At 34.7% G+C, this 20,984-nt stretch overlaps 1 protein-coding gene across 13 annotated transcripts in view; it reads left to right on the forward strand.

The window, feature by feature from the left end:
* DPP10 (dipeptidyl peptidase like 10) overlaps positions 1-20,984 on the forward strand; it is a 1,405,335-nt gene that overhangs the window by 896,157 nt on the left and 488,194 nt on the right. For all 13 annotated transcript variants that reach the window (XM_085001430.1, XM_085001433.1, XM_085001436.1 and 10 more), the window contains one exon: positions 17,545-17,640. In XM_085001430.1, the coding sequence (XP_084857556.1) occupies positions 17,545-17,640 (96 nt within the window). The remainder of the gene's footprint in view (positions 1-17,544; positions 17,641-20,984) is intronic.

The raw sequence follows: 20,984 nt of genomic DNA on the forward strand, positions 1-20,984 counted from the left end.
AAAAATCATTCTGCCATTTTCTACTAGTATTTCATTGACATTCATACAGAATATTGCATCTATATTCGTGTGGAATATTAACACTTTCTTTTCATGTATCATCTTTGGATTTGAATTACAATGTTTCTCACTTTATACAATGAGTTATAAATACTCTTCCTCTTCTAGCTTTTGGAAGAGTGTGAGAAGGACTGGGGCTAATACTTCTTTAAATATTGGATAGAATTTACAAGAGAAGTCATCTGCTCATAGATTTTTCATTGTTGGAAAGTTTTTGGTTATAGATTCAATCTTCTTACAGTAACTGATCTGTTTAGATTTTTAATTTCTTCTTGAGTCAGTTTGGTTGTTTGAGTGAATCTAAAAATTTATCCACTTTATCTAAGTTTTCTAATTTGTTAGCATACAATTGTTCAGAGTATTCTCTCATGATCCTTTTAATTTTTGTAAAATGTAATGCTCCCAGTTTCATAACTGATTTTGCTGTTTGCATCTTCTCCCGTTTTTTAGCTTAGCCTAAGTAAAGTTTGGTCACTTCTGATGGTCCTTTCAAAGAATAAATTTTTGATTTTATTGATTTCTTCTATTGGTTTTCAATTTTCTATTTTATTTATCATCACTCTAATATTTACTTTATTCTACTGCATTTCAATTGATTCGCTCTTCTTTTTCTACTTCTTTACATATAAATTTAGAACATGGTTTTGAGACCTTTCTTTTTTAATGGAGGTTTTTACAGCTATAACTGTCTCTTTGAGTGATGTTTTCTCTAAATCTTGTAATTTTTCATATTTTCATTTTCATTTGTCCCAAAGTATTTCCTCATTTCCACTGTGATTTCTTCTCTGAAATATTGCTTGTTAAAAGTGTGTTTAATGTCCTCTTACAGGTGAATTTTCTAGTTTACTTTCCATTACTGATGGTTACATTCACTCCATTACATTCAGATAACATATTTTGAATGATTTCAATATTCTTAAGTTTACTGAAACTTGTTTTGTGATCTAACATATACTTTTTCCTGGATAATTTTTGAAAAGACTGTACCCTGCTGCTGTTTAATGGACAATTAAATATATTTAATTTGGATATAGATATATTGATTAATATAGTAATATATTTATATATGATTAATATTGATATATTTATTTTAGGAAGTCAGTATTCTTTGCAAAGTGTGATCTCTGAAGTCTCTCTCTTTTTTTTTTTTTTTTTTGTCTTTTCTCTTTTTAGGGCTGCAGGAGCAGCATATGGAGGTTCCCAGTCTAGGGGTCTAATTGGAGCTGTTGCTGCTGGCCTACGCCAGAGCCACAGCAATGCCAGATCCGAGCGGCATTTGTGACCTACACCACAGCTCAGGGCAATGCTGTATCCTTAACCCACTGGGTGAGGCCAGGGATTGAACCCTCAACCTTGTGGTTCCTAGTTGGATTCATTTCCACTGCGCCATGACAGGAATTCCATTCTCTGAAGTCTTTGTTCCTTTAGTTGGTGTTCAACTAGTGTTTTTACAAAAAAGATTTCCATGACTCTTGGGAGCTAAGAGGTAGGAGGGGGCAAGGAGGAAAATAAAGTAGAAATTAAAAAAGAAGAGGAAACATAAAACCTCTCTCGATCTTTTCAGATTAGTTCTGTGCTGGGACACTTATTCACACCATTTACAATTCCACCTTTGCCTTTACTTCCTAATTTGTCTTGAGGCTAGAGTTTAGCTAGAGGTGAAAATTTAGGGTCTTTTTTTGAGCATGTATCCTGCTCTGGGCATGCATGTGGCTTTTCAAATGCCCCAATATATGGTAGCTTAATGACTAATTTCCTAAATAGTCTCTTTGCCAGCTTTTCCTCCCAAGATTTGGGGGCTCTTTATTATGTCTTAACTGTGTCTTTTACTCCAAGTAGCTGTGGCTTGTTCATTTGCTTTATCATATTTTTGAGGACTACCCACTGCTTTCCTGCCCTAAGTGTTCTAGGTCAGGTGTGACAAAAATAAGAGTATTGTGTCCGTCCAGACAGTTTAGCACAGGTAAATACAATTCTTCGAGAATAAGATCTACTCTGCTCTCTCTAGAACCGGGGATCCAGGGTCCCATGCTCTAAATGCAGGCTGCTGATTCAAACATTGCCATCAAGACAGTGAGCTCTTCGCAGTAATGATAAATAAAAATTACACAAGCTTTCCTACCATTGTTAAGTTGCCCTTTTCTTGATTCAGTGCGTGCTTGGCATTCGTAAACATTTAACTATTTACCAGAGTTATAACAAAGTTTGCTATGACAATTCTGCTTGTTTTTTGATGTCTCTTCGAACTGCCTACTCTTTTGTGTTAACTGATATCACTCTAATAACAAGCTTTATTCACACGATTTATATAGAGTTGGCATCATTATTTATGATTAACCTAAGTTCCTTGTTAAATTTGAAGCCATGAAGCAAAAGTTTTTTTTTTTTTACCTTTTTTGAAAAAGTTTCATTGAATTATAGTTGATTTACAATGTTGTGACTTCTCTTGTACAACAGTGACTCAGCGATGCATGTACACACATCCATTGTTTTTCAGATTATTTTCCCATACAGATCATTGCGGAGCATTGGGCAGAGTTCCCTATCGAACAGGTCAAGCACAGATCTTATATCTTCACCTTTTACACTGGTTCCTCCATTTATTGTATCATGTGTGATAGTTTGCATTATCAGTACAAAGTCTTCTGTAAATATTGACGAAGGATAAGTTTATCCATGTATTCATTCTTGCATTAAAAATTAGAGAATGTCAATGAAATATTTCATGAAAGTTCTTGATGATTAATATAGGAAATAATAACATAATGTAGTATGATCATTAAATCCTCTGTTATTACCAATTCAAAAAGATAGTGCACATCTGTAGAGACCTAGAGTAACATTTACCTTACAGTTTGAAATGTGTGTAAAATAAATAATAAAATGCACAATAAAGTACACATAAGAGAGCTTAGTGTGGAGCATTTTAACAAAGGATTGGAGACACATAAATGCTTTGGGACATTTGAATTATACCTATAAACGTTTCTAGATTAGAAATTAAAAATTAATTTCTCATAGTTTTAATGAAGTGTTTATTAATTCACTCAAAAAGGCAAAATAAAATGATTATATGTACATAAGCATACCACATAATTAAAATAGTTACATTAAAAAAAAACTGGTGAGAAGAATGTCATTATTTTTTATTTTTGCAAATATTTAATGTCTGGCTCAAGAGAAGACTACAAGTTTCTCATATATAATCTTGTGTTCTTTTGAATTATAATAAATGTTTTGCTTTAAGTATATGAAGGAATTCTGGCCTTATAAAAATATGTAGTTAGCAATGGAGGAAGTTTTTAATAGCTTTTTCACATAACTATGGATGCTTTTCCTTGATAGTTCTGAAAAACTTGATATGTTGTAGACTCTCAATGTTTACTTGCAGTGTGAAACCTGAAAACATGTCAATAAAATATCAGTACTCTGCTTTTAAAATCCATTGGTCCATCTAGAACTTTGAAAGAATCTTTCACCTATGTGTGATTCTGTAATACTATGCATTGATCTTTTGGAAAATATTAGCTCATTGAGTTAGACAGATCTTCTAAAGGTTAGTTGAGTTTATTATGTAGTATACTTTTTGAAAAACAGTTAATATCAGTGATGATATATGTAGAAAAGTCTCACTAGAATAGTATTGGGGAATAGTAAAACTCAAGATAGAGAATACAAATTTGAAGAAAACGCAAATACTTAAATCTAAATAATGATGGATTGTTATTCATTCTTGCCACTAAAAAGTGTGTTCCATACAAAAAGCATTTAGTTCAGTTCATAATTCAAGAAATTTCCCACATGCTTTTCTTTGGAACAACTATGATGTTGATATGCCGCAGAAGTTTTTTGTTTGTTTATAAGGGAAAGGGAGGCAGCCTAACCCCCTATACACCACACAAATATTAAAAAGACCTCAAGGACTGAGATTTAATACAATGAACAGTTTTTAGCACTGTACTAAAAACTATTAACTAAAATAGGATTTTTAAATCATTTTTAGTGTTTATAACTATAAGGAACAAGATGACTATAGTATAATTTATGCCACAGTGTTGACTCTCAATGAAGTGTGTGTAGTTTCATCCACCTTTGATTTTGCTCCAGGAGTGAGAATTTCAAGCTAGTGTAAAAGAAATATATACCTTAGTATTGTGCATATAGTTTTGGCTTTCAGGACTGCTGTCTACCAGTTGCCCACAAACCATTCTCTGCAAACCTCACCTATAGGTTAATATAGCTGTGAAGCAAAACACTTGCTCATCATAACATGATTGAAATAAAAAGTATTCCTGAGGGAAGAAGTCAAACATGGCTGTATAAGTGTTCAAAAACCCAAAGTAGAGATGTAGCAATTTGTGGTAAAGAGAAGACATCATTCCAGGGTGTGTGTGTGTGTGTGTGTGTGTGTGTGTGTATGTGTATGGTATGTGTATGTGTACCAGTCTGAAATTTGCCTTTACTCATCACAACGTGAAAGGCTTTTGTGGAAGTACATTTCTCATATTTAGATTTTCCACGAAAATTCAGGAGATTTAATTTGCAGAAAGTCTCAGAACAAGGTTTGAGAATGATTAGCACTTTGAATAATTGACAAATTTGACTAATTAAACCTGTAAGTAAATCCTAAAACTCTTGATTTATTTATTCAAGGGATGACAACTTTGAAGTAGAATTAAATAAGTCCTTTAGAATCTGCGATACTTTCCTTATTTGATGAGCACTTATAGTCTCTGCTGAAAATAAGAACTAGTACAAAATGTAACAGAAATTATGACAACTTAGAGATGCAGGCTACTAAAGTAGGGTCATTGTGTGTGTGTGATGGATGTGTGTGTCTTTATGGTATTTCCAGTGAAACTCTATATAAAGAAATCAAACATGTTGAAGCAGGGCTGTTCCAGTTGAAGAGTTTTAGTCATGTCATCCCTATCTACCCTCCTCCTTCCTCCATCCTGAGAGAGCTTGACAGAGGCTCTAGAACACAACTAGCCATAGTGTAAGTCAGTCCAACCCTTTCTCTTTACAAGTGAAGAAACCGATGACTGAATAGATGGAGTGATCTAGCCAAGGGCACATGCACTGGTTAAGGGTTTAACTAGGATTAGAATAGGACCTCCTAGCTCTGATTACTCTTATTGTAGCATTAATTCTTGTCCCTGTTTGAGACTAGAGAAAGGGAAAAATCATAACTGTGTGTTGGGAATCTTTGAGAAAATGAACCAATCACAGAAGGCAAACTTGTTATTTGTAATCCTTATTTCAATACTTTGTATTCAATGTGAATTTCCTACAAATTCTCCCCATGTTTGGTGATAAAAGGGCAGAGTAGGGTAGGGAAGGAAGTGACAGGTAAATATGCGATACTTTATTTGCCAGCTGTCCTCTTTGTTCTTTGACACTGCTTTGGTTATAACTTCCTAACTTTCCACATAGCTAAATTGTCAAATGACTTTTTTTATAATTAAAATACAGCTTTCCATATGAAAGCTACATGCTTGAAACATACTCAAGAAGGATGGAACTTTCATTGAAGGATAATCTGATTTAAGACATAAATTCAATTTGAAGATTATATATAATTAGACTTTATTAAGATACAAGTTAATCTAAATCAAAAGTGGTTCTAGGTGGTAAATTGATGAGGACAAGGAATTGACTGGCCTCTTATTCAAGGATTTAGCTGTTGTCACAAGATATTAGAGTAAGAAAAGGCAAAAGAAAGAGATAGAAAAAGGCACTCTTGGGGAGTTCCCATTGTGGCTCAGTGGTTAACGAATCCGACTAGGAACCATGAGGTTGTGGGTTCGATCCCTGGCCTTGCTCAGTGGGTTAAGGATCCAGCATTGCTGTGAGCTGTGGTGTAGGTTGCAGACGTGGCTCGGATCCCGCGTTGCTGTGGCTCTGGTGTAGGCTGATGGCTCCAGCTCTGACTGGACCCCTAGCCTGGGAACCTCCATATGCCGCAGGAGCAGCCCAAAAAAATGGCAAAAAGACAAAAAACATAACAAAAAAAAACAGGCACTCTTGGTGACAAAGGAAACAAAAGTAATTTTCTGGGACTGTAAAACAGATGGTATGTAGTGCATTAATTCCCACTGCTTTTGCTTGAAAGGATGAATTGGTATTCACAAAACAGTGATAGGCTGGTTAAAGTTTCTTTCATTGACAAGACTGTTAATTAATTAATTTTTTGTGACCTATATTTTCAATTTTATAAATTCAACATAGTCAAATGCTCTTCTTTAAAAAAGAGACTTCTGAGGGAATTTTATATTTAACTAAATTTTTCTACTATAACATGCAATTCAATACTGTCCTTATGGTAGATACATCTGAGAACATAATGGAAATGTCTAGACCCAAGGAATTTATGATAGAAAAAAATACCCCAAAGGGAGTTTTGTTTTGTGATTTTGAAATTTTAAAAATCAAATTTTTCCTTTGTTACCTATATATTTTAATATTTTATTTATTTATTATTATTATTTTTTATTTTTATTTTTCACTTTTTAGGGCTGCACCAGTGACATATGGAAGTTCCCAGGATAGGGGTCTAATCAGAGCTATAGCTGCCAGCCTACTCCACAGCCACAGCAATGCCAGATCTGAGCTGCATCTGTGACTTACACCACAGTTCTTGGCAACACCGGATCCTTAACCCACTGAGTGAGGCCAGAGGTGGAACCCACAACCTCGTGGTTCCTAGTCGGATTCCTTTCCGCTGTGCCAATGGAACTACGCACCACGACGGGAACTCCTTAACATTTTAATAATACTGGTGGCAATGGCTGCTATTAAATTAGCTGAGTACTCTGCCTAAGATTTCCATATATGTATTCATTTATTTAAAAAGGCGAAATTTGTACATTGTACCAGGAACGATCTTGTGATTTTCTTCTATTTCAGTGATATGTACTTTTATTCCTCATATTTGTATTCTAACCATATAGGTCCTTAACTGGAAATTGTAAACCTTTGCTGGATTTCTTGGTGATAAATTAGAAAACACTCAGAAGAATTGGGATCTTATATTTGATCCCAAATGATATAAATTGTGACAATATTTAGTCTGCTGTGTTGTATTTCAGCATCCTAGTGAAATAATAGAATATGAAAACACTGGAAAATAAAGGAATTAATGCTGCAGCTGTTAAGTAGTAAAACAAAATTGTGAAGTTTGGCTAGGAAATGCATAATCAGCAAATATTTTGAAAAGATCTGGAATTTGGCTGTGGCTGCTATGATTTGCATTCTGTATTTCAACTAGTTATGTAAGGAGAGGTGGAAGGGGTGTTATCCTTTCCATGAACTTTAAGCAATCAATAATGTTTTAAAATAGAAATGCAACCAGAAGACTAAACTATACTGACACTAAACATGGGAATTGAGAATAACCTTTAAGAATAAATAAAATTTTAAATGTAGTGGTGGGGGGTGAAGGGGAAGGTGATAATTCATTGGGCATCCAAAGAAAAGAATCAAGTGAGCAGAAAGAGGAAATACCTTTGTTCTTCTCCGGGGAAATCCTGAAGATTAGACTTTTTGTTGCCATTTTAACAGGAAATTATTTCAAGTAAGATTTAAATTAACAGAAATAGTTCTGAACCCCCGATGTCAAGAGTAAACTAGATAAAAACTAACACAGTTTCAGTAAAGAAAAAAAGTACTGAAAGTCACAAATTAGTTTTTCTTCAGTTAACACCAAAGAACTTTCTTTTCTCTTCTAAGATTATGCAGCCAACTTATTTCAAAAGGCCATTTAAAAGCAAGATTGGATTTTTGGAAAAAAGCAAAGAAATGCCAGTAGAAGTCTATGATCTTAAATGACAGACTAGAACAGAGAACATGGAGTGAATTATTTAACGTCAATACTGCTTCTACATGCCTTAGGTGAATGGTTTAGCTAAGATTCTATATCTCGTAACAGTTTAACAAATAATTACTCTGTGTACAGTTCTTTAAATACTTATGAGCATTGTTATACTTTGCATCTCACTGGATTTTTGTGCTGCTATTCATAATTATAACCAGAATCTTATTTGGTTAACCAATATTTAGCCTTTTAATAGCAACTATTAACATATGTTAGGTTTTCAGACTTTCACCCATGCATTTGTGGACACACACACACATAAATATCTCAGAAATGTATCTCATATTTAGTTACAAAGTAACTAGAGATAAGATGTGTTACCCAGTACCTTATTGGTAAAGAATCAGTTCAGTGAAAGGTGACTATTACATTTGAGTAATATCTTTGTTATTAGGGAATAGATGTTGATTTTAGAATCTTTTTCCTCTGAAGATTGTTAAGAAAAGAGCTTTACATGAAGGATAATCTCTTAAGATTATTTACTATCTAATAGCAATTCCCTCCCCCCCCAAGTTACCTTCTCATTGTTCAATGTGAGTAATTGGGATGAATGATTGTTTGCTGAGTGTGGCCTCAGAGTTAAAAATCAGAGAAAAAAAGTTAAAATAGATCACAGAGTAAGACTTCTCCAGGTGATTCTAATATTAATTAAGTTCCTGAGAAATCAGGTTGCAATTGGGTAATGTGTTTACTGATGGTACAAGATTTGGTGATGTTAACACTAAATAACCTGCAGCAATGAGCAGAAGGCAAATTTGGAGTTTCAGGCTGACATGTTAATAGACAATTTCATGAAGAAAACAAAGAAAAAGCTCCAGTTTTTTTGTGAATTCTGTGCCAATACTCTATGTGAGAAAATAGAAGGATTGGAGCAATGGTGCCTTCATGAGCAAGTTGGACCAAAATAGAATGCTAATACAGTCTGGAGAAGGTATTCTGAGGGGTTGCATTTCAATTAGAAATGTTTTTGTGCCTAAAAGGAAATACAGATATTCTTAATACATCACTTATATTGTATATAGTTTTTTCTTTAAATCTAATTAACACAATAGTAAGAAATAGGGGGAAAAAACTTATTTTGAGAGATATTATAGCTTAATAAGTAAAAGAGATATAGGTTCCAGTTTCAGTCCTGCTTCTTTGTAACCAGGTGATCTTTGTCAAGATCTTTAACTTTGTTTAGCCTAAGTCGCACTCCTCCCTCCACAGTGAAGACACTAACACCTAATTTGGCTTGGGGAGCATTTGAAAAAGGGATGATTGGTTACAAAGGAAGAACATCCCAAAGACTATAATGAGATGTGGCGATGTAAGGAGCTGGGGGGTAGAAGCCGGCCTCCAAGGTTATTAAAACAGAAGCTTAATTATTCATTATATATATAGAAGGAAGAAGTCTCTATTCTAGGACTGAAAAATTAAAGAGACCTTAGGGATGGTGCCTAGTAGCTAAGAAAAATTTAAAGAAATGAAGAAAGAAAGAAATAAGGGAAAAAGAAACAAAAAGAAATGAAGTATATAATTTGCTCAGTAGTGAATGAAGGCAAATTAATCCTTTTTTTTTTTTTTTTGGTCTGTTGTTGTTGTTGCTATTTCTTGGGCCGCTCCCGCGGCATATGGAGGTTCCCAGGCTAGGGGTCCAATCGGAGCTGTAGCCACCAGCCTACGCCAGAGCCACAGCAACGCGGCATCCAAGCCGTGTCTGCAACCTACACCACAGCTCACGGCAACGCCGGATCGTTAACCCACTGAGCAAGGGCAGGGACCGAACCTGCAACCTCATGGTTCCTAGTTGGATTCGTTAACCACTGCGCCACGACGGGAACTCCTAATCCTTAAATTATATCTGACTATTGTTTCAATGAAAGATTTACTACAATAATTTGAATTACCTTGAGGAGTCGATGTTATAATAAATTCCAGGGGCAACTGAATTTAAAGGAAAATCTTTACTGTTAAAATTACTAAATTATTTCAGATAACAGAAAATAAATGTAGTTCAAAATCTTTAATACAATTTTTAAAATGCTATTGATCAGTATAATACAAAATCAAAAAATAGACCATTAATTCATTTAAAAAATATGAACATTTAAATACATACTTAAAATATTAATCTAGCAGTATAAAAGTAATAATAATTCACCATGTCTAGTTGATTTTTGTTATAGAAATAGAGAGTGGTTGGAAATAGGAAATTTCATTTATTTAATTTTTTTCAACACATTAAAGGAGAATAATAAATTTATATAAGAGAAGAAAGTTGAAGAGGCCTGGAAATAAAAACAGATTACTTAAGCATGATATTATTTTCTAAAAATCAAGACAAAAAATCTTTTAAAATAAAGAAATATTGGAGTCCCCATCATGACTCAGTAGAAACAAATCTGACTACTATCCATGAGGATGCAGGTTCAATCCCTGGCTCAGTGAGTTAAGGGTGTGGTGTTCCCATGAACTGTGGTGCAGATTACAGACATGGCTCAGATCTGCTGTTGTTGTGGCTGTGGTATAGGCCTGCAGCTGCAGCTTCAATTCCACCCTTAGCCTGGGAACCTCCACATGCCATGGGTACAGTCCTAAAAAGACAGTAAAATAAAATAAAATAAAATAAAATAAAATAATGAAATATTAAAGATGCTGCTATAATAAAAGGAAACAGCATGATCATTATTTTCATTGTTCTTTTTCAACATTGTTTTAACACTCAAGCTAATGAAATAATTCACTAAAGTGAAATAAATGCTTCTTAATGGTGCTGGAGCAATTTGTCATCCAGTATGAGAAAAACAAAACAAAATATTAACTTCTAATTAATCCTCATATGATATATAAAAAGTAACTCAAGGTGATTCAGGGACTTATATGTGAAATATAAAATTATGAACCTGTTAGGAAAAAAGATAGAAAATCTTTAGAACACAGGATTAATTGAAGGATTCTCAGTCTTAACAGCAGAGTGTGATATGTGAAAGAAAAAAAATGATAAACTGTACTTCGATAGTAAAAATTTTTTCTCTGCTCAAGTCCTCCTGAAGTGAATGAAAAGACAAGGCAGAAAATTGGAGGAAATTTGAAGACGACACATTAACAAATGATTTTTATCTAGAATAAAGAAAACCTCTCCAAACTCAAGAGTTAGACAATCACACAAACAAAAGCAATTCAAACAGAAAATGAGTGGGAGTTCTCATTGTGGATCAGTGGTAAGGAACCTGACTAGTGTCCATGAGGATGCAGGTTCAATCCCTGGCTTTGCTCAGTGGGTTAAGGATCCAGCATTGCTGTGAACTGCAGTATAAGTTGCAGACATGGCTTGGATCTGGCTGTGGCATAGGCCAACAGCAACAGCTTCGATTTGACTCCTGGTCTGGAAACTTCCTTGTGTCATGGGTGCAGGTGCAGCCCTAAAAACAACAACAACAACAACAAAAGGTGAATGATATGAACAGACATTTCACTGAAGAGGATACAAAGATCACAAATAAGCACATCAAAAGATGTTTTTTAGTTATTAGAGTAATGCAACTTAAAACCACAATGGGATATCCTTGCACATATATCAGAATAGCTTATTTACAAAATCCCACCAAATTCTTGCAAGAATGCAGAAAAACTAGATCATTTATACCTTGCTGGTGAGAACATAAAATCATTTATACATTGCTGCTGAAAAGCACCAACATTTTCTTACAAAACTAAATGTGCATCATGTTAACCAGCAGTCACATATCTTGGCATTATCCTAAAGGAAGGAACATTTATGTTCACATAATAACCTATTAGAATGTTCATAGTAACTTTTTTTAAAATCTTTTTTAGGGCCTTACCCGTGGCATGTGGAGGTTCCCAGGCTAGGGGTTGAACTGGAGCTGTAGTTCAACTACAGCAATGCCAGATCTGAGCTGCATCTACTACCTACACGACAGCTCATGGCAATGCTGGATCCTTAACCCACGGAGTGAGGCCAGGTATCAAACCTATGTCCTCATGGATGGTAGTCAGATTTGTTTCTGCTGAGCCACAACAGGAATTCCCATAGTAGCTTTATTCATAATAACCCCAAACTATAAGTAACCCCAAAATACAAATAAGCTCCAACAAATGAATGGTCCAAAAAACTGGTACATTCTTGCCCTGGAATATTACCAAGCAACAGACAAGAACAGAGGATTAATACACTCAGCTGCTAAGGTGGATCTCAAGAGAATTATGCTGAGTGAAAAATGCCAATCTCAAAGTGTTACAGAATGTAACATAGCATTCTTGAAATTACAAAATTATAGAGATGGAACATAGATTAGTGGTTGCCAAATGTTGCAGAGGGAGGTTATGACAATAAAAGGGTAGCACAGGAGATTCTGTGATGGAAAAGTTCTCTGTTTTTACTGGTGCTCATCATCTTTGATACAATTGCACAGAACTAAATAGAGCAACAAATACACACATTTACACAGGTGAATACATGTGAAACTGGTAAATAAAGTTGGTGGAGGGTGTAAATGTCAATTTCTTTTTGTGGTATTGATTATGCAAGACATTATATGTTGTTGATGGAAATGAATGGTGTAAAGGATATTCCTATACTATTTCTTACAATTGCATGTGAATCTGTAATACCTAAAAATTTTATATATATTATTTGTGTGTGTGCATATATGTGTGTATATGTGTATATATATATATATTTATTGCCTAAACTTTGAGAAAAACTATTATAAGATGACATAATTAAGCATGTAGAAATATAAGAGATTCAATTACCACTGGTATTTAAGAAAATTTGAGGAGTTCCCGTCGTGGCGCAGTGGTTAACGAATCCGACTAGGAACCATGAGGTCGTGGGTTCGGTCCCTGCCCTTGCTCAGTGGGTTAACGATCCGGCGTTGCCGTGAGCTGTGGTGTAGGTTGCAGACGTGGCTCGGATCCTGCGTTGCTGTGGCTCTGGCGTAGGCCTGTGGCTACAGCTCCGATTAGACCCCTAGCCTGGGAACCTCCATATGCTGTGGGAGCGGCCCAAGAAATAGCAAAAAGACAAAAAAAAAAACAAAAAAAACAAAAAAAAAAACAAAAGAAAATTTGATATGGTGAATAATATAATCGCTAACTGTGTGTGTGTGTGTAAAAACATTTAGAATAAGAATGAGAAATATTCTGTTCACAATAACAAAACATTCATTATTATTGCTAACTATAATAGGAAATATAAAGGATCTATATAAAAATAGAAAATGAAACATAATTAATGTACATAAAATGGGAGTGGAATAAGTAGTTCTGAATGAAAAACCTTCATCTTACAGAATGTTTAAAGTTTTCCAGATAGTGCATATATAGTGCTATTTTAATTAATAAGATTCTCAATTTGGTGGTTTTAATGTGATTTTTAAGCTCATATGAAAGAACACCCATTTAAAAATTACCAAAATAATATTTGAGAACAAATTTGAAAATAAGATCGATATGGTACATTTGCCTTATAAGCTTTTTTTTTTTTTTTTACATCTGCTTAAAAGATACAATAAACAAAATATGTGGATTTACCTGAGAGTAGAAATATAACTTTTTTTCAGTTCAGTTGATGAGGGTCATTTCTTTAATAGATTGTGCTAGCATAATCTACTGTCCTACTGAAAGCCTACCTCCCACCTTACCTACATAAATTTCATTGGATCAGCTAAACACATGCATATCTAATAGAGATGGTAAAATATAATCATCTAAGAATTGAAGGGATTAGATTGGACAAATTTGGTGCACTTATATAATCTTAGGAATCTTTGAACTGTGTAACTTATCTTTACCAAAATCTGGTCTTCTTGCAATATAGAATAAGTGTATTTCTGAAATCCTAATAAAGTTAGCTCCTCTGATTCAAATCCCAAACTCCTATGACAGAAAATTAATTCTAGAGTCAAGGCTTCTTTACTTTGTCAAACAACACTCACTCATCGTTTTTTCTAAAATGCTTTCTTGCCTTTGCTAGTCCCTGACCGTCCCTTTCTCTCTCCTTGGAAACCTGTAAGGCCCAGGTTGTTTGATGTTAAAAAAATGAAAATAGATTTCATTTTCTAAGGAAATTTCAGGTTCATAGAAAAATCGAACAGGACAGTGAGATTTTCCGTTTACCCTTGTCTTCACATGGGTAGAACCACCCCCAATTGTCTCCATCACACACCAGAGAAATATGTTTGCTACAATTGATAAACCTTCATTGACACATCATTATCATCCAAAGTCTACATTTTACTTCAGGGTATACTGTTGCTGTGATACATTCTGTGGATTTGAACAAATGTATAATGGCACGTCCTTACCACTCTAATTCCTGATGTTTTTAGAGTCTCCATAGTTTACATTTCGTAGCATGTTACATCGTTGGAATTATACAGTAGGCAGTCTTTTCATATTGGCTTCTTTGACTTAATAATTTAAAGTTCCTCCATGTCTTTTCATGGTTGATGGCTCATTTCTCATTATCATTGCATAATATCACAATGTCTAGATCATGATTTATCCATTCACTGATAGACATCTTGGCATCATTCAAATTGTGGTATTTATGGATAGAGCTACTATAAACATCCATGTCCAGGATCTTGTGTGGCTGTAGGTTTTCAGCTCATTTGGGTGAATACCAAAGCGCACAATTGTTAGATTCTATGTTTATTTTCTTAAGAAACCACCAAACTGTCTTCCAATGTATAGGTACCATTTTTCGTTCCCACCAGCCTTGGATGAGCATTGGCTAGTTTTATTTTTCACTCAAGTTTCTGATTGTTTTTACAAGATCTTTTCCTTCCTTTCTCTGAGCTCACACAGTACCCTATATCCTTATTCTGACATTTATCATAGTCTCTCACGCTTTGTGTGAAGCTGTCAGGGCAAGGCATAGATGTAAGGTGTCTAGCACCTTACAATACTTCCCTTAACACCTTGAAAATTAAGAACCATAGTATTTGTTGAATGAATAAGGTAAGTTTGTTTTGTTGTGTCAGACTGTCAAATGGAATGTTTTGTTTTGTAAATCTACATATATTCATGTCTTATGCTAGGCTTGGGTCAAACAATTCTCACTAGGTCCACTTGTTTTTTACTTTTTTTTTCTGCTTTTGAAAACTCTATTTTATTTTTTAATTATTTTATGATTTTTAATTTTTCCATTATAGTTGATTTACAGTGTTCTGTCAATTTCTCTTGTACAGCAAAATGACCCAGTCATACATATACATTCTTTTTCTCACCATTACCCATCATCATGTTCCATCACAAGTGACTAGATATAGTTCCCTGAGCTATACAGCAGGATCTCATTGCTTATCCACTCCAAATGCCACTTGCAATTTTTTTTTATGTTGTTTCTGAGCAATTATTTTGTGGGTTAAATATGTGGTTGATTCATGTTGAAGGAAATTGCATTTGAAGTTATTGATTCTTTGCCCCAGCTTTTCAGCTGGAAGAAACAAAGCTCTTGCTGCAATAAGTGCTGAACCTTTATAAAACAATATTTAATGAGGTTACCATATGTCATTGACATTTTATTTTCAACCAGAGTGAAGGTCACAGCTGAAAGGTTATAAAAATGATATTATACAGGAAATAAACAATGCTGTTATTTTGCAAAGAAAACGAAATATTGCTAATTTGTCTATAGCCTCTTTCTCCTAAAAGCATGTTTGCTATGTTTAATCTTGGTACTTAAACCATGTTGTCCTTCTGAAACTGACAGCACTAATGTCCTGAACCTAGTCAGAACCCAGATTGGGACTTGAACCCATGTGACAGGACTCAAACCCAGCCTAAATCCAAACTGGGGCTTGAACCCACAGTTTTATTTTATTTTATTTTATTTTACTTTATTTTATTTTTTTATATAATTATTTTTATTTTTTCATTATAGCTGGTTTACAGTGTTCTGTCAGTTTTCTACTGTACAGCATGGTGACCCAGTTACACATACATGCATAGATTCTTTTTTATTGCATTATCATGCTCCATCTTAAGTGACTAAATATAGTTCCCAGTTCTACATGGCAGGACCTCAATGCTTATCCATTCCAAATGCAATAATCTGCATCTATTAACCCCAAGTTCCCAATCTATCCTGCTCCCTCCCCCTCCCCCTTGGCAACCACAAGTCTACTCTCCAAGTCCATGAAGAATCCACAGTTTGAAATTAAAATCACTCACCCGGTATCTGGACTTGCTGAGGTTCAGGTTCTTCATGCCTCTGTGCAGAAGGAATTTAGCAAGAGATAAAGTGATAGGCAAGAAATAGATTTATTAAGATAGGACGCTTGTGAGAGATGCAAGCGGGCTGACAAGGAGGCTTTGCCCCCAGGATCCAGTGGGCTCCAGTTTTACCATCCAAGGGGAGTGGGGGTTGGAAAAGACTGCCTCTTCTTTTTTGGGAGTAGTAGCTCCTCCTTGGTATTCTGTAAAGTGTGTATTCAAATCTGCAGAAGGGATGACCTCAAACTCCTGCCCTTGGTCAGAATCTGAATTCAGGCCTCATCCCATCCCCCACTCAACAACCTGAGGCAATTCTCACACTTGTACTAGTCAAGCAAACCTGCCTTGTTCTGATGGCTTTTTTGAGCAATTTATTAACTTGCAATGATCTTCCAAAGTCCCCACATTTCCTGCTTTATCTATAGTCCCTTATCGGGATTTCTACAACTCCCTGTGTCTATTCCATCCCTATCACTTCTATTTCTTAGATTTTGGAATTTAAAAGGGGAGCATACCTAGTTCAGGTGTCAGGGACTAATATAAACATATGCTTTTCATTTATATTCTGGCATTATATTGTCTGAATTTACATTTAACTCCTTAGTGCTTGTTGGGTAATAGTTTGTTGAAATTTGGTGTTTACTCTGTTTATTTAGTGAACTTCTTTTCAAATTGGAAAGTTTTATTCATCATATATGTGTTTAGGATGCTTAACTCTCTCATCTTTTTTTCTTTTTTCTTTTTTTTTTAATGACTACACGTGTGGCACACGTAAGTTCTCAGGCCAGGGGCTGAATCCGAGACACTTCTAAGACCTATGCCACAGCTGTAGCAATGCTGGGTCCTTTAACCCACTGTATGGGGCTGGGGATCAAACCCACACCTCTGCAGGCACCAGAACTGCTGTAGTTGGTTCTTAACCCACTGTGCCACAGCGGGAACTCCAGCTTTCTCATCTTTAAAGTTTATGACAAAACTGTAAATTTATCATTAGAGAGACTATGTTGAAGTGGTTTTGAAAAGTATTGAGCTGGTTTATGTTTAAACAGTGAAAAATATATCATTTGGGGCACAATATGCAACAAGAATTACTATCTGCTTTCTTAACGTGTATCACTATATAACAAGGACTGATCTATTAAATCTGTGTTAGCTCAAGACAGTTTTACTCTTGAAAATAATTTAATTTATTCAAAAATATCTTGAAACTTCTTGAAACAAACTTGAAACAAACTTCCGATACAAAAAAAAAAAATTTGCCACTTTATACTGTCACCTATCAATATATTTTTAAAGCAAAATAGTCCAAATATGGTGATTCATTATTTTTAAAACCTAACATAAGATAAGCATCTAACCTAAAATTTACTTTATTTTAGATGAACTCACAAATTCATCAGAAACCAGATTGTCTTTAGAAGACCTCTTCAGGAAAGACTTTGTGCTTCATGATCCAGAAGCACGATGGATCAATGGTATGTGTATACCTTCTTATATCTTATATTTATGTTGAGTTCTGTATAAGTGGAAATAAATAATGGTATTTCTAGTTAATGTTTAATTGACATTAGGTTTCAATGATTACAAATGCCATTTAATTAGAAATTTATACCTTGGCACATGTGAAAGAAGACCCATCCCTGAGTTAGGTCATTGATAAAATTATGCCCCATATGTTAGATTGACTGCTTTGATCCCTCATAATCATGAGTTATGTCACTTCAATCATGTGTTACATCTCTAGCATTTCTCTGGGTAGTTCTCCTTGGTGTGGAAGGATAGAATATGACGGCCTGTGTATGTAAGTGCTTCATATTTGCTAATTAAATTAGTTTTCTGTCCTCTTTGCTTTGCTTTTCAAGCTTAAGTGCAACAAACTAGGGAGACACTCTGCAAAGTTGAAATAACAGAAAGGACCTGGGAACGTAATACACTTTGGCTTTTTCTAGCTTGGCAAAGAAACTACCTTGGTTTCCTTTAGGATATTTCTGATTTTGTTATTTTTCCAAAGTTTAAAAAGGAGTTTAGGTTGTGGATGAATGAATGAGTAAAACTGTGGACTTTGTTTTTTCTTTATGGGAGGTATTAGGAGGAGTTATTAGGTAATAAGAAATAATAATGTCATAGGAAATGTACTGATGAGAAGGATGTCAGGTTTTTTTTTTTTGAATATTCCAGTTTGCCTGATCATACTAATCACTGTGGTGAGATAACTGTTAATTTTTGCACTTCACTTTATTTAGACATAATATCTTTGCTTATTTTCAAGGCATAGAATAGGTTATTTGTATGATAGATGAAAAGAGTTTTGCCTTTTTGTCTAACAAATATCGTCACACTTACAGTCTGCTCTTTCTTCTAATTAGGTACACTTATACCTGCAAATTAAATGTTAAGTCATGGAAACTATAAAAAGAATGTAACTTAGTTAATGAGGGTAGGGGCCAAATCAACAGGAACTTAAGATTCATTTTTTTTTGAATAAATGAATGAAAGTGTTTAATGGAAGTTGGGTTTTATTTTTCTGCAAATTCAAGTTTCACTTGAAATTGGATGAAAAATGAATATTACCATGATGATGATATTATATAGAGAGAAAACAAGATAGCAATTTTATTAATCTATTTGTATATTTTCATTTTGAAATGTTCATACATTTGGGACTCATCACAGTGTTGCCTTTGCATTGTGATTATTTCAGATGTACCCCAATGATTTATTTCAGATGAGCTTTATTACTAAAAAAAGTATAGAATTACTTAACTTGGTTCTAATACAGAAGTCTCACAAATTCTTTTAATGTGTTCATTTTGTAAGTCACCCTTTTTACTTGCTCGCAAATATTTCCTATTGAAGATGACAAAAACATCGTGAAAAAGCCGAGTTCTTAGATTTGAAGTGCTGAGTACTATTATCTTCTATTCACTATGATTTTGATCAAACTATAGACATTTGTGTAATCTTTGGCTTTGGAAAGCAAGACAAAATCATGGGTTTCATCTCCCTTCTCAGGTTATTTGGACTATTTAAAGAGGCATTTACTCCTGTGTATAATGGAACTTTGATAGCAAAGTGCCCAAAGACTGGATGGCTGTTTAAGCAGCGAGCTGCATGCTAAATTAAACCCAATTTCAATATCTAGGACACTCATTCTACTCTAACACTTCCCAAGATATCAAAATAATATTATTTGAAGTTAATCATTTTAATCATTTTTTTCATCATTTCATAACCGATCACTGTTAAAGCTTATTTGGAGAAAATATCCTAGGACAAAGCTACAGTGTTATTATTATATTCTAAGTAAAAGCTAACATCAATAATATTTGCAGAAGAGTTTGCCATAACACAACCCTTTAAACAGGATTAAACAAAATCTAAGCTCTTAAAGCCATGCTGTCTTAAGTACCACTGAAAGAACTGATTCACTGTCAGCAGATTGTGGGCACTGAGTTGCTTGTTAAGTAGGGGAAAAGATTTGTGCTCATTTATTCCTCTTATCCAATCCAGAGCACCTTTCAGGCAGTCACAAGGTTATTGGCCTATTTATGTACTCCTCACAAAGCCAGAAAATACAGTGGGGATTTTGAATAAAATGTGTAACCCTGGCCTCATTGTTACAGATTATATCTCAGTGTAAAATGTAAGCTCTTTGTTTCTTCTCATGACAGGTCTCACCATGTTTCTATAGTATGTAAGTGCCTTGAAGGAGTCTAACCAAAGCTCATTGGGAAACTTCATTTAGTTCTTGGAGGTCAGCACAGGAACATTTAATGCATTACTGGCCAAGGAGAGGAGGGCTTCTAGATGGCCCTGACATGTGTAGGCTGAAGTGTGGCAATGCCATTCATTATGCTGCTTTGCCAACAATCTATCTTTGATGTCAGTGCAGCCTTGGATGGGAGCTCATATTCATGGTTAGCATAACAACTGCCTTCCCCTCAGTCTGCTCAGATCCATGAAATCTCCATTTTTATAGCATCTTCTTCCTTTAGTTATGTCACCTTGAAACCTGGACATCCATCTTCTTTGGTATTATCCATCTCCCCACATACATTTGAAGATCAATCAATGATCAAAGAAAAATCTAACATTAATTAAGTGCCTGCTATGCTAGAACTTGTGCCAGATGCTTTATATATATGTTTCATAGACAGTCTGGATGTTAAAATCATTAACCTCAGAAAACTGAGGCTAAAGCAAAAAATTCCAAAAACTCAGCTGATAAGCGGTTGAGCCTGCTTTAATCATTATATGGAAGTATAAGACCTACTTTCTCTCATTATTTAACTCTGAGATGCCATTCCCTATCTCGAACACATACATTAACTACCTCTTCAACAATCTTATGGTTACAAATTTCACTGTGACTGATGCCCTCACGTTAAATATTGCAATTATGCTATCTCCCCAGGTACATCTTTTAATAGTAACTTATGCAGTCAGTGAAAGAAAGATTGTATAAGCATATTTATTGACATGTTCATGGTATAAAAACTGAACAGAGGTGTCTTTAAAACAGTTGATAGTATGTAATTCACATTGTATTGGATATCAGTGATTGCTTCCAGATGCCTGGATTTTGATCTGCTTTTTGTTTTATTTTTGCTTATTTATTTTTCCTAAACTTAATTTGATAAATGTGTATATTTGTCCGATTTCATAACTAAGAAAATTGGGAGGTCCCACTATGGCACAGTAGGTTAAATATCTGGTGTTGTCTCTGTGGCAGCATGGGTTTGATCCTGGCAGGTACAGTGTGTGAAAGACCTGGTATTGCCACAACTGTGGTCTATGTCACAGCTGCAGCTCACATTCG

The sequence above is a fragment of the Sus scrofa genome, chromosome 15, assembly GCF_054392235.1.
Source record: "Sus scrofa isolate SSC_HxYL_T2T_F1_AM1 chromosome 15, Sscrofa_HxYL_maternal_Yorkshire_Landrace_v2.0, whole genome shotgun sequence".
Classification (NCBI taxonomy): Eukaryota; Metazoa; Chordata; class Mammalia; order Artiodactyla; family Suidae; genus Sus; species Sus scrofa.